The sequence below is a fragment of the Triticum aestivum genome, chromosome 6A (assembly GCF_018294505.1).
Source record: "Triticum aestivum cultivar Chinese Spring chromosome 6A, IWGSC CS RefSeq v2.1, whole genome shotgun sequence".
NCBI classification, from domain to species: domain Eukaryota; kingdom Viridiplantae; phylum Streptophyta; class Magnoliopsida; order Poales; family Poaceae; genus Triticum; species Triticum aestivum.
Window position 1 is genome coordinate 1,709,655 of NC_057809.1, and position 25,330 is coordinate 1,734,984.

Here is a 25,330-nt window from a genome sequence, read left to right on the forward strand (position 1 = left end):
CCGCCGCCACCAGCCCGTGTTGGCGACGCTGGTCAGGGGTCCACCAGGGACGGCCGCGTCAAGGAGGAGAAGCCCGACGGCGACGACGACGGCGACTACTCGGCGTTCAGCCAGTTTCTTTTTTAATTAGATATGTTATGTAATAAAAATCCAAACGTTATGTAATAAAAATTCTGTTGGTTAGGAGAACTGCCACTCACGCGCCTCCTACTCATGGGCCGGTCCTGGCCCAATATATCTTGTGAGCGCTGGCTCGGTTCTTCACTCGTTCGCTCAAAAAATTGGTCCTTATTTGCTCGGTTTTTTTACTTTCCTGGTTCACCAGGTTTGGCATGTTCCTAGTTGACCAGTCGTTATTGACTCTTTACTTTTCAGAATAAGTTCACAAAATAAGAAATTATGTGAAAATGGAAAAAACTAACAAATTTAATAATATCATGCAATAAAAAAATTCACAAAAATAGAAAAGTTCATCATTTAGATTTTTTGGCGACAAAAAAATGTGAATTTAAAAAATCATCAGATTTGAATAAACGGATCTATAAGTGACGCACACGTAGCATGCCACTTGTCACAATCTAGAAAGGTGAGAGTGATCTTTGCAATGAGTTTACCCCTCCGTTAGTGATTTCGCCTAATCGCTCGCTCTAAAAAAGGGTCCTTCTTTGCTTGGGTTTTCACTTTCCTGGTTCACAAGGTTTGTTCGGTTCCTAGTTGACCGACCCTTATTGACAGTTGACCATGACCCACATTGACCATTGACTTGTCAGAGTAGTTCACAAAATTCAAACAATGTGAAAAAAAAGGTTTAATGAATTTGAAAGAAAGATCATGCAATAAAAAGATTCACAAAAAAAGAAAAGGTTCGTCATTTTGAAAATAAAACCAGATTTAAAAAATGTGAATTTGAATAAATTTCATGAAATAAGAAAGTTTGACAATCTGGAAAAGTTAATAAGTTTGAAAAAAACTTATCAATTTTGAAAAAAAAAACACGAATTCAAAATGGGTGATTTTTTTTTACGTATTTGAGGAAAAATCATGAATTTAAGTAACAATGTTCGAAAACAATTCTCTTATTTGAGAAAAAAAATAGAAAAAATTGAAGAAAGTTTTCGAATTTGAAAATAGTTCATGTATTTTAGTAAATAAAAAGGAAAAGGAAAAAAATCAAATAAAAACCATCCACAAAACCCAAGCAAAAAAAAATTGGCCGAAAGCTTCTAGAAGCTTTCCACTCGTGCCTAAATGGTGGGCCGGTCCATTCTACACAAATCGAAGGAGGGGGGGTGTGCGCCTTTTACGGAAAAGGCTGTAATGGGCGCTTAAGGCGCCGGCCAGCGCGTATTCTAGCATTTGCGATGGCGTGGAGCACGGCAGTGGCATGACAGGCACAAACGAATCTATTCGAATATTTCTACGCTAAACTTTTATACTTGTTTAAAATTGATATTTTTACCATAATCCAATCTTGACCAGAATAATGTTCTATTATTTTGCTAAAATAGTTCCCATAAAATAATGCTGCTAAATATTAATTATATTGTTCCTTCTTTTACAATTATAAATGCCATGTGTATTACTATTTTTTGTTACGATAAATTTAATGAATATTGTGTAACAGAAGTTCTCTTAGAGAATTTCATAAATTATATATTTTTGACTATGTATGTGTTCATGGATATTTCAATAGCATGGTAGAGATCTAAGCGGACAATTTATTTGTTATCATAGTTGTGATTCTAGTGTATTATTTTGTAACACAAATACTGAGACTTCTAGAATGAAGGTGGTTATAGAGTATAAATTGAACTTCTAGCAAATTTGTTTTGAAAGCTATATTTAATAACAAGTTGACGTTATGCGCATGATTTGTACTTAGCATTGGAATAACATCCCTATAGTAGTCAAGGGTGAACGTAAAAAAATGCTGAAAAGGTCTTCCGCCCAACTTTATATATAAAACAACGGATACAAGGAGATGAGAAGATCCTCTTACAAAGCAGGTCAAACAAAAAAATAGAACTGGAGAATCCACATTGTACCACAAAGTAACCTAGACTACTGACAAAAGACGGTACAAGTGCCTCCAAGGGAAAGCATCGGACCTAGTTTTGCAACACTCACAACCAAGTTGTCGCCTGGAGAGGCCCCCCCTGCCCTCCCGCTCTAGATCATGGAGCCCGAACTTGTCCGCAAAGATTGAGAATTTGGGGTGTGCCAGCGAGGACCCGCTTGCAAGATAAGAAGGTAAATGCAACCATTTTGCAACAGGAATGAAGAAGCTTCAAGGCAGGGTTTGAAAGTGTCCGTTGATGGCGGCACGGCACGTCGCAGACAACCTGGGCTCCACGACGATGCTCCTGGGAGAGAAACGGCAACAACGCATCGCCGCCGCCGAGACCGGAGAAACGGTCAGGGGGTTTCACCCAGAGGCCTGGCCGGCCTAGAGAGATGGACCGCCGCGACGCCCCCAAGAGGGATACGACACCCACGGGTACCGCCGCCGCCCATCTTTAATCATCTTGGCATTGGTTGGGCCTGGCCCAGCAGAAGGAGTTGTTTGGGGCTCACTCACCCGGTCCTCATGTAAGTAATGTGGTGGACTCTCTCCTGAAAAATGGAGTCTTGGCAAGTCCAGCCGGCGGATCCATTTCCATTCCCACTCCCACTTCCCACACGCTCTCCCACGCTCCTCGCCCGCCGGCCGGCCATGGCGGCGATGCCGACGCCCCGATCTTTCCTGCTGCTGCTCCTCCTCGCCACCCCCTTCCTCCTCCTCCCCCTCGCCGCCTCCGCCGCAGTCCCCACCTCCAACCCGGACATCGACCTGGAGTACCTCATCAAGAACGCCGGCCTCGACGACTCCACCCCGTCCACCCCCACCGACGACCCCGAGGACAGCGCTCCGGACTTCCCCGGCCTCGACGCCGACTACGACGAAGACGAGGACCTCTTCGGCGACGACGACGGGTCAGATGAGTCCTCCCAGGGCCCCGAGGTGGACGAGGCCCACGTGCTCCTCCTCACCGCCGCCAACTTCACCGCCGTCCTCGCGGCCCGCCGCCACGTGATGGTCGAGTTCTACGCGCCCTGGTGCGGCCACTGCCGCGCGCTGGCCCCCCACTACGCCGCCGCCGCCGCCGCCCTCGCCGAGCAGGGCGTCGACGTGGCGCTGGCCAAGGTGGACGCTACCGAGGAGCACGACCTGGCGCAGGCGCACGACGTGCAGGGCTACCCCACCCTCCTCTTCTTCATCGACGGCGTGCCCAGGGACTACTCCGGCGAGAGGACCAAGTGAGAAATTTCACCAGATCCCCAATTCCCTCACTGCTCCAGCTCCGCTGCTGTTAAGAATGAATTTTGGCTTTGCTGCAGGGACGCCATTGTCGCTTGGATCAGCAAGAAGCTGGGCCCGGCGGTGCAGAACCTCACCGCCGTCGACGAGGCCGAGAAGGTCGTCACCGGCGACGACGTGGCCGTGCTCGCATTCCTCGACCACCTCTCGGTACGCTACGCAATGCGCCTTCTCCAGTGGCAGCAAAGTCAACCAAACCCAAATTGCTTCAATTCCAAACCATGTTACACAGATTGACCCAAGAATACAGTGCTTGAATCGCAACCAAATAGCTCATGTGGCCATGTTACCCCAAATTAGCTGACCACAAGTGCAATGCACCTGTTTTTCTCACTTCCCCTGAATATTCTGTTAACTTAACTCACTGGATGAAATGTCAACCTGCATGTTCTGTTTCCATGCGCTCAGAACAAATCTGAGATCCGCTCGTATGTTTAGCTATCGGTACGCAATGCAAAGCCAAGCAACCTAAATCGCTTCAATTGCAACCCATGTTACCCAGATTGACCAAAGAATACAATGCCTGAATTCCAACCAAAGCACTCATGTGGCCATGTTTGTTACCCCAAATTTAGTTGACCACAAATACAATGCACCTGTATTTCTGAATGCCCTTGTTCTTTTGCTTGCTCACTACTACAGTAGTAGATAAAATGTCAACCTGCATGTTCCATTACCATGTGCTGAGAACGGCTCCCAGATGCGCTCATATGTTTAGCTATCGGACACTTGCATATAACATTGTGATAAAATCCTTAATTACTCTATCATTGAATGTTTTAGGGTGCTCATAGCGATGAGCTTGCTGCTGCTTCGAGGCTTGAATTGCAACAACCATCCATGTGGCCATGTTACCCCAGATTGATCCAAAATTACATTTCGTCTGTTCCATGATTCCTTTGCTCACTACTAGATAAAATGTCAACCTGCATGATCTGTTACCATGTACTGAAAACAAATCCGAGATGCGCTTGTATTTTTGGCTATTCTAATTCTGCGCTGCATATATATATACACTATGGTGATGAATCATTAAATTACTCTTGTCATCAAATTATATAGGGTGCTCACAGTGATGAGCTTGCTGCTGCTTCAAGGCTGGAAGATACCATCAGCTTTTATCAGACCACCAGCCCCGATGTAGCCAAGCTTTTCCACATTGACCTGGAAGCAAAGCGCCCGTCAGTAGTCCTGCTCAAGAAAGAGGAGGAGAAGCTGACCGTATTTGGTATCTTCACCTCCGAGTTGCTTTGGCTTTCAGCGCCAGCCTTTCCTTTCCATTTCTTTACACGTTTTGGTTTGACCGTTAAATTGGATAATAATGTACCGTGTGCCATGCAGATGGCGAGTTCAGAGCGTCTGCGATTGCCGAGTTTGTGTCGGCCAACAAAATCCCATTGATCACCACCCTCACACAGGAGACCGCCCCTGCGATTTTCGATAATCCAATCAAGAAGCAAGTATGTCATGCTGTGTGCCTTGGTGTTTTATTTTCATCATGTTCTCGGCCCATGTATCACTCCTTTGCTGATCTGCTGTCTTCTAATTTCGAAATCAGATTTTGCTTTTTGCTGTTGCGAAGGAGTCCTCAAAATTTCTGCCCATCATCAAGGAAACAGCAAAATCATTCAAGGGGAAGGTATTTTTTTCTGCTGATCGGACCAGTGTTACATGAACTTCTTTCCTCTGTCGTGTTCCATGCTTTATACTCAAATCCAAGCCATCACTTATTTCCTTTCTAACTCGTGTGTTTGCCGAGGTGGAGTCTCACTAAGCACTGACGTGGCCTGTGTCTCAAATGCAGCTTTTATTTGTCTTTGTGGAGCGTGACAATGAGGAAGTTGGCGAACCTGTCGCCAATTACTTTGGAATCACTGGACATGAGACCACAGTAATGCCTCTTACTTTTTGCCATGTTTGTCTGTGTTTTGATTTATTGCACAGAAACAGCATGCAGCAACTTGACTTTGATTTTAATGTGTCTGCTCTTTCTGTTCTGTACATGCTGATTTGATTGCTTTGCAGGTTCTTGCTTACACTGGGAATGAAGATGCTAAGAAGTTCTTCTTCAGTGGTGAAATATCACTGGACACCATTAAGGTAATTGCTTAAAATACTTTTGCAAATTCCAGATTGGAAGTAAAATCATAAGAATATAGTATGTTAGCAATATATAAGCTGATGAACGTGTTTTTTGCTTTTTGTTATTTGATTTATGCTGTTCTTTTTTATACCACTGTTTATTTCTGCTTATACCGTGCTACATGTTGCTTCAGAAACTTGCATGTCCATGTCCATGTACATTTTCTCATCTTTCGCCAAATTAGCACTTGTCTGTAGAAGATGCTTTATTAACCACTATAGTCATTGCCGATTCATCATTGCTGATGTTGTTGGGTAGGATGGTATCAAGTATCATTGTTCAAGAAAGTACAATGTTCCTAATAAACATCTTTCTACTTCTTGTTAATACCCAGGAATTTGCTCAAGATTTCCTGGAGGACAAGCTCACACCATCCTACAAGTCTGACCCAGTACCTGAATCCGTGAGTGGAGAAGAATTATCTGACATCTCTTTTCTCTGTCATTATCTACACAGCAATAAGACATTCTTTCTGCTCCCATGCAGAATGATGAGGACGTCAAAGTTGTTGTTGGCAAGAGTCTAGATCAAATAGTTCTGGATGAATCAAAAGATGTCCTTTTGGAGGTAAGTTCAGTTCTTGCGAGGTAGGTATTTTATAAGATAAAAATTATGTGCTGTCCATAACGCCGCATCATTTTGGACGCAGGTATATGCACCATGGTGTGGGCATTGTCAGTCACTGGAACCTATCTACAACAAGCTGGCCAAGTATCTCCGTGGCATCGACTCCCTTGTAATAGCCAAAATGGACGGCACTAACAATGAGCACCCTCGTGCCAAGGTCTGTGTCACGACAGTTTCCCTACTGTTTTCTTCAAAGTTCAAACTGGATATTACTTGCTAGACTAGTCTGAGTGCCGGCCCATCAACAGTCATAGAAGCTGTACATGCATTTTATATGAAACAATGCTAGTTATAAAACGTGCACAAGTTATTTTAACACTTTCTTCACTTAAATGTGCAGTTGCACTTGTTTATGGTGCACAGAAAGTAGAGGTCCATTATCTGTCTGCTGCCATCTATATATGTGCTAAATATATTTATTCGTTGCCTATTTATCCATATGCTACAGTATCATGGTACATTTTGTCTAATGGGTTAAAGAGGTAACCCATGCCCGTGCGTACCATCTATTGCCAGATTTGGTTAGGATGATAGAGATAGAGCTTGAGTCTTGTGGAACAAGTCGAGTTGAGCCTCAGAGACGAACACTGTCGCCAGGTTGTTGAGGGATAGTGCCATATCACCGCCTGGTTATCTCGCTGAGTTCAACATCTTGAAATAGTGCAACAGTATTACGATTATGACTGTTACGCGGAGGATCTGATTCCCCGATACAGAAACTTTAAAGTTGCCTTTCATTTAGCCCTGTTTTCCTTTTAATTAACTTTCCTTAAATTTATACATGGAAAATACAGATACTCGATCTCTTCCGTTCACTACTATGTCTATGCAGACTTTCCAGAATACTGATGGAACTGACACTTGCTTCCTGTTACATTACAGCCCGATGGATTCCCCACGATACTCTTCTATCCAGCTGGGAAGAAAAGCTTTGAGCCTGTAAGTTACTTAATTGACGTTTTGCTTTTTATTTAGCGACACATCTGCTAGTATGTTTTGTCTTTCAGCTATCTCCTTGACATGCTTTTGGCAGTGATATCATCTACGTTTCGTTAGAACCGTCTCCAGACTTCTTGAACTGACCTAAAGCATGTGTGTTTAAGTTTAACGCCCGATTCAGAGCCGCCGATTTGTCATCGGCTCCTTGCTGAAAGGATTCCATGTGTTATATGCCTGCAAATTTGCATGTAGCCATTGTAGATGTATAAGGAGAACTAGCTAGGCTCACAGGTGCTGAGATTGGCATCCACTGATTCAATTTCTTTGCTTTCATTTGGCTAAATAAACTCTTGTAGATAACTTTTGAGGGGGACCGGACGGTGGTGGAGATGTACAAGTTCCTCAAGAAGCATGCCGCCATCCCATTCAAGCTGAAGCGCCCGGACTCGTCAGCGGCACAGACTGATGACTCAAGCTCGACGGCCGAGGGCGAGAAGAGCTCCAGTTCGAACCCGAAGGACGAGTTGTAGGGGGATTACTTACGCCATTGACAAGACAAGTTCGAGGTGCCGATGGTGCCGATGAAGTCCGAGGTGGAGAAGGAATAGCTAAGCTAGGTATCAACCAACCTAGGCTGCTGGAAGTGTATGCTGAGAACACAAATACGTATTAACTACTGTAGAATCCAACAAATAAAAGCAAGATGTCCTTTTTCTTACTACATACATCTTCTTGTCTTCGTATTTTTCAAACTATATATACGATCATACACAAAATCTGGGAGAAGGGTGGCCATCAGGTAACTGGTATATGTACAGTAAGAGAGTAGAGAACAGCAGAGTATATATATGTATATGTATGTTGTCTATGGCTGAGGGATGTCGAGGTCTGACGACGGCGGTGGGGTGTGGCGGGCGGCCACGGCGGCCCTCCAGCGGGCGGCCTGGAGCAGCATGGCGTTGGCGCAGATGGCGACGCCGAAGCCGGCGAAGGCGGAGAGGATGATGGCGATGACGGCCTGGAGGTTGACGTAGCGGTAGAAGAGGTGGGTGAAGAGGACGACGAGCAGGAACTGCAGCGCCGAGTATGCCCACACGTAGCGGCGGGAGGAGGCCATCCCGGCGGTGGTGAGCGCGGAGAAGGTGCCGAGCACGACGGCGAAGGGCACGGAGACGGCGAGGGCGGCGGCGGCGTTGCCGTGGTCGCCCACCAGCAGCTGCTCCAGGAAGCAGAAGTAGGCCAGCATGCTCACCGTCACCAGGATCACCGTGCCATGCCGCCACACGCCCCTCAACCCTCTTCCCTCTCTTGCTTCTTGTTCTTCCTCTTGGCTGGTGCCGCCATTGCCATTGCCGGCGGTGAGGGGAGGAGGTGGTGGTGGGGGAGGGGCGGCGACGCGGCGGAGGGTGACGGGGAGGTTGAGGACGTCGTGGCCGCAGACGTCGCAGTTGGGGTTGCCCTTGATGCCGAACCACTTGAGCGCGCAGCGGCGGTGCGCCAGCGCCAGCTCGCCCTTGCACCGGCACTCCAGCTTCAGCACGCCGTCGCCGGCCCCTCCTTCCTCCTCCTCCTCCTCCTCCAGCAGCGCCACCATGCAGATACGGCACACCGCCTCCTCCTCCCCCACCTCCTCTCCATCTCCTCCTTCTTCTGCCGACGGTGACGGCGAAGAGGGCGGCGACGCTGATTCCGGCAATGGCGCGGGCGCCGCCGACGACAGCCGGAACCGGCGCAGGGAGCTCGAGTCCGCCACCCGCTTCCTGCTGGGGAGCCTCCTGGAGATGCTCGTCATCGGCAGCGACTGCGTCCGGCACACCGGCTTCCTCCACTGCTGCTGAGGGTTGAGAGCTGCGCATCCGTCTTCGGCGGCTGCTAGCTCGTCAATGTCCATGGTGGTGGAGGAGGCGGCCATCATCCTGAAGCTGCTGAAGAGCCTGGAGAAGGACAGCGACCGGGGGCCAGGCGCCTCCTCTTCCCGCCCCTGCTCGCCTGACCTTGACGATCTGCTCAGGCTGCTGCTCCTCCTCCTCCTCTTCACCAGCAATGGCAATGGCTTGCTGCCATCCTCCTGCTCACACGCCGACAGCAGCGGCCGCTCGCCATGGCGATGGTGCTCCTCCTCTTCCTCCTCCATCGCCGGCGTGGTCGCGGCACCGTCGTCCTTGTTGCTCTCCTGCACAAGAACCATCATCTTCAAGACATGCATATTGTTGAATGGACATGCATCAAGATGGATGGAGAGAAGAAGCTTTACCTGCTGAGGAGCCATGGCAAACAAGCACCCCAAGGATGGATGTGCATCACATTTGTAACAACAAGATAGCAATTATTTGTAATGTTTATGGACTGCTGCGGCAATTAAAACCCGGACAGTGACGAATAATGATGGATGGAGCCGTGGGAAAGGGAGAAAAAAAGATGAAGCAGCTTCCCTTCCCCTTCCCCTTCCCCTTGCATTGATAGTGAGTGATGGACTTGTACTACCTATCTAGCCAGCCTAACTGCAACCACTCCTCCTCCCCAGTCCTCACTCACCATCACCCACCCACTGATAGTGGCTAGGGTTCCTCCGTTTCTTCTGCCGCCGCTCCATCGCCCACGTCGAATCTAATCAATCCCCGGTGAGGATTCCCCTGCTAATATTTTCAGACTGATTAAAGAGGTGACAATGGCCTTGCTCTTCTTCTGCTCATCAGGTCAAAGGCAAATGCACTCGGTTTTCGGTTCGTTTCGTTCCATCCAACGTGAGGCCACCTCGAGCGAATTGCGCATTATAGCTGTTGATCGGTTCGCTGGAAATGAACCTGGTGGTTGCAAAAGCAAAACAGAGATTGCATAACAAAGAACACAATTCTTGTAGACCAAATGGTAATACCTGCTGATCAGTTAACCTGGAAATGAGCTTAGCTTAGCTTTTCGGTTTCACTCAAACGCTCGGTCATCACCGACGACACATGGATGCACATACATATAACAGCGTGGCTGCAAATGCAAAAGCAACACATAGATGCATAACACAAGACACAATAAGAATAATAATAATAATAATAACATTGAGAAAATGTAAGTTGTTGGGTGCCACGGACATGGGCAATGGCGCGTCGCTGTTGCTTCCCTTCCACACATCATTCATTCATTCAGGAAGAAAAAGAAGCATCGGAGACGACGTCTCACACAACATCCTTCACTTCACTTGTCATGGAGTACGCTTTACGCCAGCCCAAACACACAATAAATCGTAACATTGACGAGTCGGGAGTGCAACCATCAGGCCTTAACTTCTCTCAAGATGGATGACAACAGACATCATTCCAGACAGGCATTTCTTAGTTCCTGTTGTTACAGAGATACTACATATACAGGTCCCGACAACTACGACTGACTATAGCCCCTCTCTGAGCAAAACAGGTGCTGTGTGGTTAGTACTTGGACGTCGCCTCCTTGATCTCCTCCAAGCTGATAGCCTGAAACAGTTATGCGTCTACGTGTTAGAGCTAGGCAGTATCTGAAGCTAGTTGTGGCATCGACAGTACGAAAAGAAAAGAGGGCATGCCTGGTCCTCTCCGGCAAAATCGTTGTCGGGCGTAAGGAAAAGCATGCAATGGCACTCCTTCCTGCACAAGCAGATCACAAAGTTGAAGAAACAGACCAGATTGCTATAGCCGAGATTTCCCCTTTTTATACTTTGCAGGTCACAACATACCAGCAGAAACTAAACTATGTTTCATGGCTGTTTATTTACTATAATAACATGAGTGGGTGGGGAACAAATTATTCTGACCGAGCTTTCACTTGACATCCCTTACATTCCACGGTAGTTGTTTACTGCTACGCACAAGTGGGTCAAGAACATATGATTTAACCGAGCTTTCACTTGAAATCCCTTACATTCCACGGTAATTGTTTACTGCCATGCACAAGTGGGTGAAGAACAGATGATTCTAACCGAGCTTTCGCTGTAATAAAATCCCTTTCCAGTTGAAAGCCAGCACGGATTGCGTGCCACGGTTGTTTACCGCTATGCACAAGTAATGCTGGTATTTATCAACAATATACGGTAACATCACCGGAGATACGCATCTGGCTACCTTGTGCTCCGGTGGCGAATCACAGTTAATGATGCGAGATGGGTACGCAGCAGAAAGGAACATACTCCTATGTCGGACAATGATAAGAAGCCAGAGAGGGTTAGAACTGAACCCTCTGGTACATCTCTGGCATTTAAACACGATTGGAAAAAAGAGCATCCCATCCCATCCTTGTTATACACGCTACCGTAGTAAGTGATATAACAGAAGGCGAGAACTTGGAAACGGCAGCCTCACCTTTCTCGCATGGGGACGCACGGGCAGTTCCAGAACCCTTGTGCCGCCTCGGCGGCCTTGTCGTCGTAATGCCTATATGATTAACCCACTTGTCTGTCAGAAACAAAAAACGGACGATACGTTGCTAAGAAGGCTGGAGGCGATTTAATACTGTACTACCTGCAGGGGCAGAGAGGTGCTCCGAGTTGATCCTTGTGGTCAGCAAGCCCCTGCAAAAGGGTTTTCCTTTCAGTTAACAATCAATTGATCATCAAGGTGAGGCGCAGACACATCATCAGTGTGGCCGTTAGGTAACCCTTGCTTGATTTACACTAGCGCCACGAACACTGTTTGACCTTAATTTGAACCAATCAATCAATCAATCATCAAGGAGGCACATCACATCATTAGAGAAGCACCACCAGCAGGTATATAAATGAACTCCTTGATGTGTACCGCTGCCGGCATGAATGCGCTGTTTGACCTTAATCAGCCGGCATTTGCAGCGGCTGGTAGCTAGTAGAGAAGATGAGAGCCTGGTTCTGAGTTCTGACTGGTTTGGTGGAATAGTTAGATACCGGCGGAAGGAGTGCAGCAACAAGAGTGGCATCTAGGAGCAGCAGGAGGGAGGGTGACCTTGATGACGACGGCGGTGACGGACTTGTCGGAGCAGAAGAAGGTGCTGGAGCGGCGGGCGTACTGCTCCGAGAACTTGCGCATTATCTCCAGCGACTTGTGCTCCGACGCCGCCCCGTCGGCGGCGGCTGTCCCCTCTCCGGCCGCTGCCACGCCCAGCAAGGGAGCAAGAATCGATTTTTCAGATTCAGATGATTTGGATTTGGGATTGGAGGGTTGGTTGACAAGGGACGCGTACCTTGGGCTCGGACGGCGCACCTGCTGCGCCGCCCGCCCCTGGAGACGAGCGGCGTGTAGACCGGGCTGCCGGCGGCGGCGGCGGCGGTGGAGGTGATCGACATCATCGCCGGCGCGGTGGGTGGGTCGAGCGGGGAAGGGGAAAAGGAGGAGGAGGAGGAGAGGGGGATAAGGCGAGAGGCAGCGAGCAGAGGAGGAGGGGAACACCTCCGCCTCACAACCCTTCTCTCCACTCTGGAAGGATCATCTCATCGCTCGCTCCTCCTCTCGCCACATGTTTCCGGCTCAAAGTTACCATTTTTTTTGCACTTGCAAAACTTGTCTTTTATCTCCTGATGAATGCACAAAACAAAAAAGACAGCAACCAGATAATCAAGCTGTGGAATTATTTAGAGCCATGCCGCATACACACGGAGGCGAGCCCTCTACAGCCTCAAGGTTTAAAACAGACTTCACTCGACAAAGCAAATTCACACGCTCGCAATGCATCCAAGTATACACATGGCTGGAAACTAAGCAACACAATATACTACCTACTACTTTGCCAAGATAATCAAGTTGTGGAGTTATTTAGATCCACGCCCATGTTCTCAGGAGTATTATGCATTCACATGTCCTCAAGGTTTAAATCAGACTTCACTCGATGAAGCCTCAAGGTTTAAATCAGACTTCACTCGACAAAGCATACGCACCAGACCAAGCTAAACAAGCATCCAAATATACACATGGATGGAAACTAAGCAACACAATATACTAGTTACTACTTTGCCAAGGTGAAATAATAAAATTATAAGATACTGGTGGCATTTTATTACAAACTGACCACACTCTCCAACATAACTACTATTCACACAGCAGAGTGGATGCTCCAATCTTCCAAGATTCATGGGACAAGAGACAGAGATGCATCTCTGTTGATAAGACAAACCCCCACCCAACAGCAGCTCATCAGATGATTCATTCATGCTGGGAGTTTTCAGGAAACATGGCAAGCCACTCTCGTCAGATGATCCATCCATTCATTTCAAATCATTCAACTGTTTCCCCTCCTCTCTGCTCAAGCAATACCTCGGGGTCTTTTTTTTTTTCCTTTTTCCTCTGTCAAAACATGGGCGGTACATGTAACATACAGAATTGTCAGGAATGGTGGGTCCATCATCATCATCTAGCTAACCAAACTATCATTTACACAACGAATTACAGTTTCTTCGTCTCCGAGTCCGAGTCCGGCTCGGGATCCATCAACTCCGCTTCTTCTTCTTCTTCGCATAGTTACAACCGGAGGAGAGGAGGGGGTACAAAAAAAATACAGCCTCGCAGCCTAGCCCAATTATATCACACACGGCGGATCAAGGAGCAAAAAAATCCACAAGGCTAGTCGAGGCTCCTCCACACGAAATCCCGGCACTTGTTAGAGACGCTCGCGGCCTCCGCGATCCTCACGGCCATCACCGACTTGTACGCCGCCAGGTTGGCCCTCTCCATGAGGGCCTGGGCTCTGCTGCGCAGCTGAACGGCCTTCTCTACGGCCTGTTTCGCAGCGCGGTCGGCTTCCACCACCCTCTGCAAGGCCTCCCCTTCGCCACCTGCACACAGCAAAATGCACAACACAAGGACAATGAGTACAGGCTAGATAAGACTGTTTTACATCACTTGAACAGCTAAATTACAGGGCATTATAGATATATACAGGCAGCTAAGAGGATGATTACAGGCTTACTATATTTTGGGCACGGTGATATCCGCTTACTATGTTCAGGCATAATGAAGTTTACTTGTTACTATTTTGTCAAATAAATGACAAACACAAGAAGACAAGACACACACGTCACATATTTATAAAGTCATGGGTGGTTCCCTGTCACAAATAATTTCTAGCATCGCAGCCTGAATACAGCAAAGTCAAAGAAAGATTTTGTGGTGTCCCACAGCAGGGCTTGTTTCAGAGCTTGAAATACCTTATTAAGTTAGACTGTCCAATAACTTCAGCAACTGAATGCTAAGGTAGAGTAGATATAAAACTAAGGGGGTTGTCATACTACGTATTGGGCACGATGATGTTTACTCCGTTCAGGCATAATGAGCTCTACTTATTACAATGTCCAATGGCAAACAGAAAAGGCCAAGACATAAAGTTACTACATATTGGTGGTTCCCAGCAAAAGATTTCTAGCATCACAAGTTGAATACAGCAAAGCCAAATAATATGATTTTGTGGCATCCAACAGCAGGGCTTGTTACAGAGCTTTAAATACCTTACAGGTTAGATTGTTCCATAACTTCAGCAGCTGAATGCCGAGGTAGAATAGATATACAACTAAGGGAATGCCAACAGACATGCTATATCCCTGAGCTCGACAATGTTCACCCTTTTCGGTCATAGTGAGGTTAAATGTTACTATGTCAAATGGCAAACGCAAAAGGACAAGACATGGTGGTTCCAGTCACAGAAGATTTAATAGCATCACGATTTGCGTACAGCAAAGTCATAAAATTATTTGTGCGCCATCCAAAAGCAGGGCATGTTACAGAGCTTTAAATACCTTGCAAGAAGAATCCAGGCTTTCCTCGGCCAGGTTGGCTTCTTTGTGGTCTCTTCACAGATCTCTTCTTTTTTACAGAAGATTTCTGCGACAGCCGCCCTCGCCTTACAGCAGGTGCACCCTTTGGGAAATCAAATTCGCTGGGTTAGATGATATGAACGAATGCACAAAAACTAAAAGGATAACTATGATAAAGATCACATCAGGGAATTAGGCAAGGGATAAACTCCGAATTTACCTGAAATATCCTAAGCAGTGGTGTGCCTTTCTTATCTCTCTTATTAATCCAGTATTCATATATGGCAAGGACATTGTCACCCTTGCCTAAAGCAGGGTGCCTGGAGAGAAGCTGATCCACATCATTAGCTTCCTCAGGATTATTGTAGGCGTCCTTTTCGAACAAGGTTATTAATTTCTCGAAATCTTCGTAGGAAATCTGGCTCAGACGGGTGCGTCTTCTATCAGAGGCCCCATGCTTCAGCTGAATGAGCCACTCTTCGTCCTCCGAGTCCATGTCATAAGCTGAATCTCTCGAGAGGGCCCGCGCAACCTCATCATCCGCCGTTCTGATATAGTCTGGCACAGGGCGTGAGAAAGGATCTGCTACAGTCCCTCCCATGCCATTGGAGACCTCAAGCACACCTGGAATCGGGATAATCTTTCCCTGAGAATTGCGCTCCCGTCCCTCGATATGCAGTTCTTTGAACAAAAGCCAGTCCCATTTGTCAGGGAACTCAAGCTTCCATCCATCTTCGACTGCCCAGACGTAGGCATGGGTGTGCCGGTTGACAACATAGAACCGCTGCTCCGATGGCTTAAGAGAGACTCTAGTGACACCATGTAACTTCACAGCCACGCACCACCCGTTGGAGTTTGATAGTTCCAGCATAACCTCAGCTCCCTCTTCCCTCCAGCACCTATCAGCCTGAATAATCAAGAGGTTTGCTTTGCAGCAGAAGGTATCTATATTCTGTCTAACCTCGGACAGAGCCAGCCTTTCACTCGTGCGATCAACGGGGCTTTTGAAAAAGGATCTCTTTTGCTTCCCACTTGGTCCCATGGGCGTCGAGACATCGCTGTCATCCATGTTCTCAAGCAGATCAAGAGAAATTTCCATTGCTGGCTTGGGCTGGACAGGTTCCTCGGAAACCTCAGGGCCACCCGTCAATGGTGGCTTTTGCAGTTCCGTCTGAGAGCGCACTGTAGCCTCCTTCACTCCAAAATCCTTGTCAGAAAATCTCACTGTGAGACGGCGGCGCCGGCTCAGGGGGTGCCTCATCGAGCTTCGCTTCCTCTGGTGCTTTTTCAGCCTCAGACCATGCAGCACTACTCCTGGAGCTTGCTCAAGGGGCACATAATCCAGAACCGCTCCGTAAGATCCAACAGCAGGTGTAGCGTCCCCGGTGCTTGGAGACCCAGAATCCACCTCCAGATGATCTCGAGAATACGATTCTTCTTCAGCTCCTCCAACCAAACCCATGGCCCGGCGAATCACGGCTGGCAGATATATGAAACGAAGAGCTATCACGGAATGCAAGCCCTGGAAGTAAGAAGGAAGCGCCGAGAAGTTGAGCGACAACACTGGCTGCCGGGATGGGCCAGCACCACGGAGCTCGCACCACCCGCAGTGCACCACCATAGTCCGCTGTAACAGCAATGCACTCTACATGAAGAAAATACCGACATCAATCAAACAGGCTGCACAGGGAAGTAACAGATGATGGAGGCACAAGAATGAACAGAAGCTGTATACTGTAACAGAAGCTGCTTACGGCTCTCTGGCGCTGGAGCCTGATAAAGTGCACCCCATGCGACGCAAACGCGGTGGCGACAGCCGGCGAGGCCAGAAGAAATGAGGCCAGGCCCCGGACATGGCTCCGCTGGCGCCGGCGCAGCCACAGCAACACGGGCAGGAGGAAGCGCGAGAAGCTCCCGGGGGAATACGCGTGGTCCACGATGACGACGAGCACGGCACTGCGACTGCCGGCAGCGCCATCAAGTAAATGAGCGTTATCAAGGAGCCCGGCCCTTGAAGCGAACTCCCTGGACGAGGAGCACAGGATGTCGCGGCCGCCGGCATGGCTGAAAGGGGCGAGCTTTGGCCGCTTGTGCTTCCTGGTGAAGACTATCCCGAACCTCCTGCCGCTGCCGCCGTCGCCGAAGTCCTCCGGCTCGGCCAGCGGCGGCGGCCTCTGGCGGCGCTTGCGCCTATACACGGCCCCGAAGGACCTGGGCGACATGGGCGGCTCGGGCGACGGCGTGCGCGGCTTGGGGCCCTCGTCATCGCCGTCGTCGTCGCTGACGTCGGCGGCGGCGCGGTCCCACCCGAGCCAGTGGGAGTGGGAGTGGGAGTGGCGGTGGGAGGAGACGGCGAGGCGCTTGGCGGAGCGCGTGACCCTGGCGGGCTCCGGCGGGCGCGGGGCCTGCTTGTGCGCCCGGGGCAGGAAGACGCGCGTGGAGCGCCGCGCCCCGACGGCCGGCATGGGCGGTGGAGGCGGAGGGAGGTTGCGGTGCGGTGCGCGGTCAGATCCGGCCCGCTGCGTCCTCATCCAACATCGACGCCCCGCCGCCGCCCATCAGACCATCCTCCGGAATCGAATCTCCTCCTCCGCCGCCCCCTCCCTCCCTCCCTCCTCCGGGGCAGGACCGGACCGAATCGCGCCGGGCGGCGGGAGCAGATCGGGGGACGGGCCGGGGCCGACGGAGGCGGCGAGGCGGGACCAGATCGGGGCGGCGGCCGGGCGGATCTGCGGCGGGCGGCGGGCGGCGGGATCGGAGGGGGGGGGAGGGGAAAGGGGATCGATTTGGGCGAGTGGATTGGGGATTTGGGGATTAGGGTTTCTCTCTCATCGAGGGGAGGAGAGAGAGAGGGTCGCCTCGAGGCCGACGAGAGGTGGAAGATGACGCGCGCGGAGCCGTCCGATCGCCATCCGACGGCGCTGGTGAGACGGCGGGGCCCACGTGTCGCTCGGCGTGCGCTGCAAGGCGCTGACGGTGGGGCCGGCCGGCCGGAAGGTGCTAGAACGCGCAGCCCGGGTAAAGTCCGTGTACCCCCCTGGGGTCTCGTGAAATAACACAATGCACCCCCCTAAACCCTGCGAACTGCTCAAAAGATGCCTCTGTAGCCTCGGGAGGTGTTTTTTCAGAGCATGGTTTGGTTCCCCTCCGGCGGCCCGTGTCACATGCGGCAAAAGCCGCAACGGCAAAAGTGTTTCCGTCCGGTTGTTTTACCGCCTTTTTATTTTCTATATACTTCTCGTGAATGCTGAAGCCGGTGCTTGGTTCACCCACCCTTCTCCGCTCACGTGTGGCATCTGGACCACCGAGGCGGTGACGAGCTGAGCCCCGCACCCTATCGAGAGGGGGCGGCGTCTAACCCATCCACAAGAGGGTGCGAGAAAAACGAATATGGCAATGTGTTTTCATTCTTCTGGAAAAGTTGTTGTATAGCCCAGATCGAGATGAAACATGTGTCGGTCTATTTGTATGAGTATTATCACATATATGCCGCCCACGTGTTGACATGAATATTCTCTTTTAATTGACTCGTGCCACGTTGGCAAAAGCTCCCCACTTGAGGTGTTTTTTATGGTCCTCCAAATAACATTTTTCTTCTCTATTTCAAGTTACAAATTGGAGGGAGTGCTCAGTTCACCCGCCCTTCTCCGTGCACGTGCTAGATCTTTCGCAAAGATAGACTATAATCACATTGGCAAAAGCCATCCGATGGAGGTGTTTTGTCCGGTCTTCTAAACATCCTTTTTTTCCTAATTCTAGTAGACGGTTTGAGTTAGTGCTAAGTTCACCCGCTCTTATTCGCACAAATGTTAGATCTTTCACAAAGGTAGACTATAATGGCAGCAACAAGTCGAGCTCCGCACCTTATCATGAGAGTCCCTACATTCTGACCGGTTAAATGAGAGATGGCACGTCAAAAGTAAAAATGAATCGAACTACTCCTATTTTTATCAAATGAGCTGACAACTGAAGCAATGTTTTTCATTCTTTCAAGGATATATCGCTATAAAGTTTATATTAGGATAAAGAGCGTCATAAAGTAAGCATTAATACCTTTCTCAAGATTTGCGGATACGTGTCAATCTATTTGCGTAAGTATTTACAAACAGTGGAGGCCAACCTTGTAAACACCCTAGCATTTGCTTTCAATTGGTTTGCACCGTGTTGGCAAAACCGACTATATGACAAATGAATCAAGGGGTGTTTTGTTATTATTATTATTAAAAGAGCCCATGATCAGAGTGATGTTTTTTTATTCATACGAGTATATTGCTATTGCTATAGAGCATATATCCGAATGAAGCATGCGGAGTTTGAGCATCATGAAGTAAGCATTAAAAACCGTTCTCTGAATTTGCGAGCATCGTATCTTATATGTCTAATGTTAAAATCCCAACGGATGTCAACCCCATGACAGCCCTATTATTTTTATTTCGACTCACTCATGCCACGTTGATGAAACCGCTTGTACCACCAAAGAATCAAGCGATTTTTATCCCGCAAAAAAAGAACCAAGCAGTTTCTTTATTAAATGAGCCCTCGCCTGGAGCATTGTGTTTTTCCTTCTTGTAAGGATATCGCTCTAAAGCCTGTCTCTCTGGATGAGAAGTTTAGTCCTATAAAGTAAGCATTAAAATTGTTCTCTCCATCCGTGGACGCGCGTTGGTATGTTTGCAAATTTACATACAATGGAGGTCGGCACTGTACCCACACGAGCATTTCCTTCTCAACAAATCGTGTGATATTAGTTTGTCACTGAGCCCACGACCTAAGCCGTGTGTTATTTATTCTCTTGAGGATACCGCTACAAAGCCAAGAGTGAGGATGAAACATGAGTTAGAAGTTTGAGTGACATATAGTAAGTATGAAAATCATTCTCTGGATCTAAGAACATGTGTCAATCCATTTTGCATAAAGTATTCACATATAACAGAGCTCGACCCCATGTCAACCTGAGTATTGTCGTTTCGACCAACTCATGCCACTTTATGAAACCTCTTATACGACAAAAGAATTGAATTGTAATCTTTTTGTACTACATGAGCCCATGATCAGGGCATTATGTTTTTCTCTTCTTCCAAATATCATTATAAAGTAAGCATTCCATCCATCAACAACGAAAGAAGGGGCGCCCTCCCGGGTGTGCCACGTCAGATTGGAATAGTGACAAGGAGAAAAAAGTGATAGAAAAATGCATCGACTAGGCAACTTCCTCGCCTTCGTTTCCTCGATGCTTCGTTCAGAAGAAAGAAAGGAAAGAGGGATTGCTCACCTCTCCTTCTCCTTCCCTCTTTCTTTCTCGAGGCTGATTCCTAATTTCCCGCCCAACGCTGCCCTCCTCTCTCAGGCCCTTGTTGTTTATGGTCTGGACTGTCGGCCGAGGGAGTTGTCTCGCAGGGCCAGCCCTCAGTCCACGCCGCGACCCTGCATGTATGGAAGCCCGGGCTTGGGTAGCCACCACGGCGTCGGGCGCGCTGGCGGGGGCTACGAGACCGCACGGCATCCGGCCATGGGTTCCGGCGGCGCTAAGCCGTAGATCTGAGCCGCCGTCTCCACTTTGTTTCCTCCATGTTTTGATATGCAGCTCTACCGCACTAGGGCGCGCCAACGCCTGGGGGGCCTGGCGCACACTGGTGTCTTGTGGGCACCGGGCAGCCCCCAGTAGTTGTTTTCTCCAATATTTATTATATATTTTAAATAATTCTTCGTAAATTCCAGCTTATTTGGAGATGTGCGGAATAAGTATCTCTGACATAGCTTTTTCAGGTCCATAATTCCATCTACCGACATTCTCCCTCTTTGTGTAAACCTTACATATTATGAGAGAAAAGTCATTAGAATTACTTCATAAAGAATAATAGTAAGAAAACATGATGCAAAATGGATGTATCAGTAAGCATTAAACTCGTTCTCCCAACCCACAAACATGTGTCAGTTTGTGTTGCATGAGTATTCACACATGACGGAGGTTGACCCCGTGTCCACCCGAGCATTTCCCTTTGGAACAACTCACTTCACGCTGGCAACAAAACCCCCGACACGACAAATGAATCGAGCGGCTTTGTATTGTCATTAAGTGAGCCCGTGAAATAAGCGTTGTGTTCTGTTGTCTAGGGGGCTGAGTGATACGTCTCCATCGTATCTACTTTTCCAAACACTTTTGCCCTTGTTTTGGACTCTAACTTGCATGATTTGAATGGAACTAACCCGGACTGACGCTGTTTTCAGCAGAATTACCATGGTGTTATTTATGTGCAGAAACAAAATTCTCGGAATGACCTGAAACTTCACGGAACAACTTTTCAGAAAAAATAAAAAATCCTTGCAAAAGATGAAGGACAGGGGGCCCACCACCTGTCCACGAGGGTGGGGGGCGCGCCTGCCCCCCTAGGGCGCGCCCCCTACCTCGTGAGCCCCCTGGAGCTCCTCCGACCTTAACTCCAACTCTATATATTTGGCTTAGGGGAGAAAAAATCATAGAAAAAGTTTCATCGCGTTTTACGATACGGAGCCGCCGCTAAGCCCTAAAACCTCTCGGGAGGGCTGATCTGGAGTCCGTTCGGGGCTCCGGAGAGAGGAATCCGTCGCCATCGTCATCATCAACCATCCTCCATCACCAATCTCATGATTCTCACCGCCATGCGTGAGTAATTCCATCGTTGGCTTGCTGGCCGGTGATGGGTTGGATGAGATCTATCATGTAATCGAGTTAGTTTTATTAGGGTTTGATCCCTAGTATCCACTATGTTTTGAGATTGATGTTGCTATGACTTTGCTATGCTTAATGCTTGTCACTAGGACCCGAGTGCCATGATTTCAGATCCGAACCTATTATGTTTTCATCAATATATGAGAGTTCTTGATCCTATCTTACAAGTCTATAGTCACCTATTATGTGTTATGATCCGTTAACCCCGAAGTGACAATAATCGGGATACTTACCGGTGATGACCATAGTTTGAGGAGTTCATGTATTCACTGTGTGCTAATGCTTTGTTCCGGTACTCTATCAAAAGGAGGCCTTAATATCCCTTAGTTTTCATTAGGACTCCGCTGCCACGGGAGGGTAGGACAAAAGATGTCATGCAAGTTCTTTTTCATAAGCACGTATGACTATATTCGGAATACATGCCTACCTTACATTGATGAACTGGAGCTAGTTCTGTGTCACCTTAGGTTATGATTGTTACATGATGAACCGCATCCGGTATAATTCTCCATCACCGATCCATTGCCTACGAGCTTTCCATATATTGTTCTTCACTTATTTACTTTTCCGTTGCTATTGCTATCATCACTACAAAATACAGAAAACATTACTTTTGCTACCGTTACCACTACTATCATATTACTTTGCTGCTAAATACTTTGCTGCAAATATTAAGTTTCCAGGTGTGGTAGAATTGACAACTCAGCTGCTAATACTTGAGAATATTCTTTGGCTCCCCTTGTGTCGAATCAATAAATTTGGGTTGAATACTCTACCGTCGAAAACTGTTGCGACCCCCTATACTTGTGGGTTATCACTGAGCAACCAACTCTTTGTGATGAGACCGAAGCGGATCTTTGGAAGGCCACAACTGAAGCGATGTTTTTTTATGCTTCCAAGACGGTTATAGAGCCTAGACCACGATAAAGTCTGAAAAGTCCGCTCATTGTAAAAAAAAGCATTGAACTGTTTTTCGGCTCTTAAGCATGCGTCAGTCCATTGCATGAGTGTTTACATATAACATAGGTCGATGATATTCTCCACATGAGTATTTTATTTCAATTGACTCATGCCATGTTGGCAAAAAACGCTTATACAACCTATGAATCAGGTGCTTTTTATTATTATTTAGATGAGCCTCGGTCCAGATGTTATGTCTTTTTATTCTTATGAGGATATTGCTATAAATTCCACATCATGATGTAACATAAATCATTGTTTGGATCTGCATGCACATATCTTATCGGTCTATTAATTCATACTAGCTGAGTGCCCGTGCGTTGCCACGGAACATAAATTTAAACATCGCTCACCATTGTTATTCGTCTCCAACGTTGATCCAACCTTGCTAGTTCCTCGTTGTTATCTACTAACCCATGATAAGCCCACTTGTAGCACTCACAACCCCTCCTGCTTAAAGCGCTCACCCACGAAATAGTATGATACCTTTTTCCCTATACAATGTACTCCCTCCGTTTCAAAATAAGTGCCGGTTCAAATTTGAACTAAAACCCGACATTTCTTTTGAACGGAAAGAGTACTACTAAACCAAATACATGTGTCTCAAACTTGAATTCCAGATATACATACTTATCATCACGAGTTAAAAAAAAGTATCCCTATGTTCTTAATCAAATCTCATATAGCTTGAGGGATATTGGTCACCAAGAGAAAAGTGTCCACACAGTGCCACAAAACAAACAATAAATTTAGGCGTAGAGATCTTGAGTAGGAAAAAAAATCAAGAATGTATGTGTGGTATGTTGCTTATTACTCCCTCCGTTCGGAATTACTTGTCACAAAAATGGATATATCTACAACTAAAATACATCTAGACACATTCATTTTTTGACGAGTAATTCCGAACGGAGGGAGGAGTACAGTGTGACAAATATCAAACCACCAAACCAGCGTACATAGTGAAGTTTCAGAAGCTTGACATATTATAATCAAATCAAATTATCTCAACTGTAGTAATGCAACATATATCTTTGCCATGATACTTCCTTGATAGTCTTGTTAAAAAACAAATTTCTCTCTAAAATCTACCAAAGTAGCCTGATAGACAAGCAAGAAGCAAGTAAGCAAATAAAAAAAGCATATCCACATCAAAGGAAGCATCACTGCCTCCACATAACTAAATAAGAATTCTATCAAGCAGGCACATCTGATATATCCATCTTCAATCTATGTTTTCTTCCAACTAAATAGCTGCTATGACAAGCTCATATTGCTCGGCATTTTCTGAGTACTACCTATATCCTTCATGGTCATTTTGACATAGGACAAATGTTTCCTACAAGCAGTGGTAGTTACCACCACTTGCGCTTTGTATGTTGTATGTAGTATCTATGAAAATTGAGAGTATGTACGTGTAGTATGTAGTATATAACAATGATTAGGTAGTATATAACAAAAACTATAGGTTCATATGTAATTTTTTCATGTAACTTGCTTTGAAATATCTTAGATATAGTATATGAATATATTTAAAATGATAAAGTAGTATATATAGTACCACATGGTAGTATCTGAGACATATGGGGTAACTACCACCGGGTGGTAGGATGGATTTTCCCTATATATATATATATATATATATATATATATATATATATATTTGCACACTGAAAAGTCTGAAATCGCATCAAATGTCCATGACATTACACTCCAGAATGAGAAAAGCATGTAAAGCTAGATTATACAGTATTAGTGACAATATCAGGACATAAACTGTACTTATTCCAAGTAAACCACTATAATTGTAATCCCAGAAACTTTACTATTGATAAGACCATATGAAACAGCAAGTGCAAATGACAGATGAGTTATCGCTCCACGCTAACTATAGACATGTACTTTGTTGTAAAAAAAACTATACAGAGATGTACTCTACATAATAGTATTCAAGGTGAATCCTTGTCCATGCCAAAAGGACAAAAATAGAAGAGGCTCAGTAGTACTGAAATACATTTAGTAAAGGTCCTCCTTAACGACAGAACATGATTCATGGTAGTATCCATTAGGAATCCTACATAGCTACGAGGACTCAACGACTTGCAAAACCAGATCGATTAACAAATTACATGACTGATGCTTGTCCTAGTCCTTGCTATGCACCTAGTAGCAGTGCTCACACCAAACAGACTGTAAAATCATTTGATGGAAAAACCTCACCTCCTCGATGGCCGCAGAATCACTGGAGCAAATCCACCTGTTAAGTAAGAAAAAGACAAATAAACATACATGCTCTATCTCTCCAACAGACGCGCAGCCTCCCGCACCACATTCATGCCGGCCCAGAGCCGCAGACCTGTATTGATGTCGCGCAATGTGACCGGATGGGAGGGCGGTGCTGACCGCCGCGATCAGACCAGCGACACTGCTTCAACGCCAATGCATTGTACCAAGAAGGCAACTCCAGTCGATTCGCCATATTGATGCGGGCTGACCGCCAATTCGCCTGGTTTCTCCATCGGTTTTTTAAAGGACATCTCAAATTAAAAACCGATTTCATCTTATTGCCCTGTATGATAGATTTCCCACCGCAGAGAGAGAGGTATGTAGAGCACACCATTTTTTTTAGAGAAACTGGGTGTTATTCAGGTGGCAATATACATGAAGAAACAAAAAATTGGAGCATACTACTCAGAGGAAGAGGCATATATACATCAAAACTATCTAGCATGTGCATATAAACTTATGTCCAGAAAGGAGTTGAATTAAGATTTTGGTGTATGAAATCAATCTGGATGACACTGAGGCAAATCCAAAAACACCAAGAGAAGAGGAAACTGATATTCTTCAAAACACAGT

The 25,330-nt window shown here is 47.0% G+C and overlaps 4 protein-coding genes across 4 annotated transcripts; 1 reads left to right on the forward strand and 3 right to left on the reverse strand.

Moving 5' to 3' along the window:
• The first annotated feature begins 2,616 nt into the window (after positions 1-2,616).
• LOC123131554 (protein disulfide isomerase-like 1-4) lies at positions 2,617-7,788 on the forward strand. Its single transcript, XM_044551196.1, has 12 exons — positions 2,617-3,297; positions 3,379-3,508; positions 4,421-4,586; positions 4,700-4,818; positions 4,917-4,997; positions 5,163-5,249; positions 5,384-5,458; positions 5,836-5,904; positions 5,988-6,068; positions 6,151-6,285; positions 7,011-7,067; positions 7,424-7,788. Exons 1-12 carry the CDS (start codon positions 2,621-2,623, stop codon positions 7,595-7,597), a joined length of 1,851 nt encoding a protein of 616 aa, XP_044407131.1. The 5' UTR covers positions 2,617-2,620; the 3' UTR covers positions 7,598-7,788.
• Positions 7,774-9,944, reverse strand: LOC123131555 (uncharacterized). The gene is made up of 2 exons (XM_044551197.1): positions 9,322-9,944; positions 7,774-9,240 (listed from the first exon to the last, which is right to left on the reverse strand). The coding sequence occupies exons 1-2, from the start codon at positions 9,334-9,336 to the stop codon at positions 7,933-7,935; spliced, it is 1,323 nt and encodes a 440-aa protein (XP_044407132.1). The 5' UTR covers positions 9,337-9,944; the 3' UTR covers positions 7,774-7,932.
• A 156-nt stretch (positions 9,945-10,100) lies between these two features.
• On the reverse strand, positions 10,101-12,546 carry LOC123131556 (ferredoxin-thioredoxin reductase catalytic chain, chloroplastic). The gene is made up of 6 exons (XM_044551198.1): positions 12,246-12,546; positions 12,008-12,153; positions 11,552-11,601; positions 11,393-11,464; positions 10,621-10,681; positions 10,101-10,531 (listed from the first exon to the last, which is right to left on the reverse strand). Exons 1-6 carry the CDS (start codon positions 12,349-12,351, stop codon positions 10,487-10,489), a joined length of 480 nt encoding a protein of 159 aa, XP_044407133.1. The 5' UTR covers positions 12,352-12,546; the 3' UTR covers positions 10,101-10,486.
• Positions 12,547-13,298: 752 nt separating this feature from the next.
• LOC123131557 (uncharacterized) lies at positions 13,299-17,576 on the reverse strand. The gene is made up of 4 exons (XM_044551200.1): positions 16,560-17,576; positions 15,026-16,450; positions 14,788-14,908; positions 13,299-13,830 (listed from the first exon to the last, which is right to left on the reverse strand). The coding sequence occupies exons 1-4, from the start codon at positions 17,334-17,336 to the stop codon at positions 13,619-13,621; spliced, it is 2,535 nt and encodes an 844-aa protein (XP_044407135.1). The 5' UTR covers positions 17,337-17,576; the 3' UTR covers positions 13,299-13,618.
• Between the last annotated feature and the right edge of the window lie 7,754 nt (positions 17,577-25,330).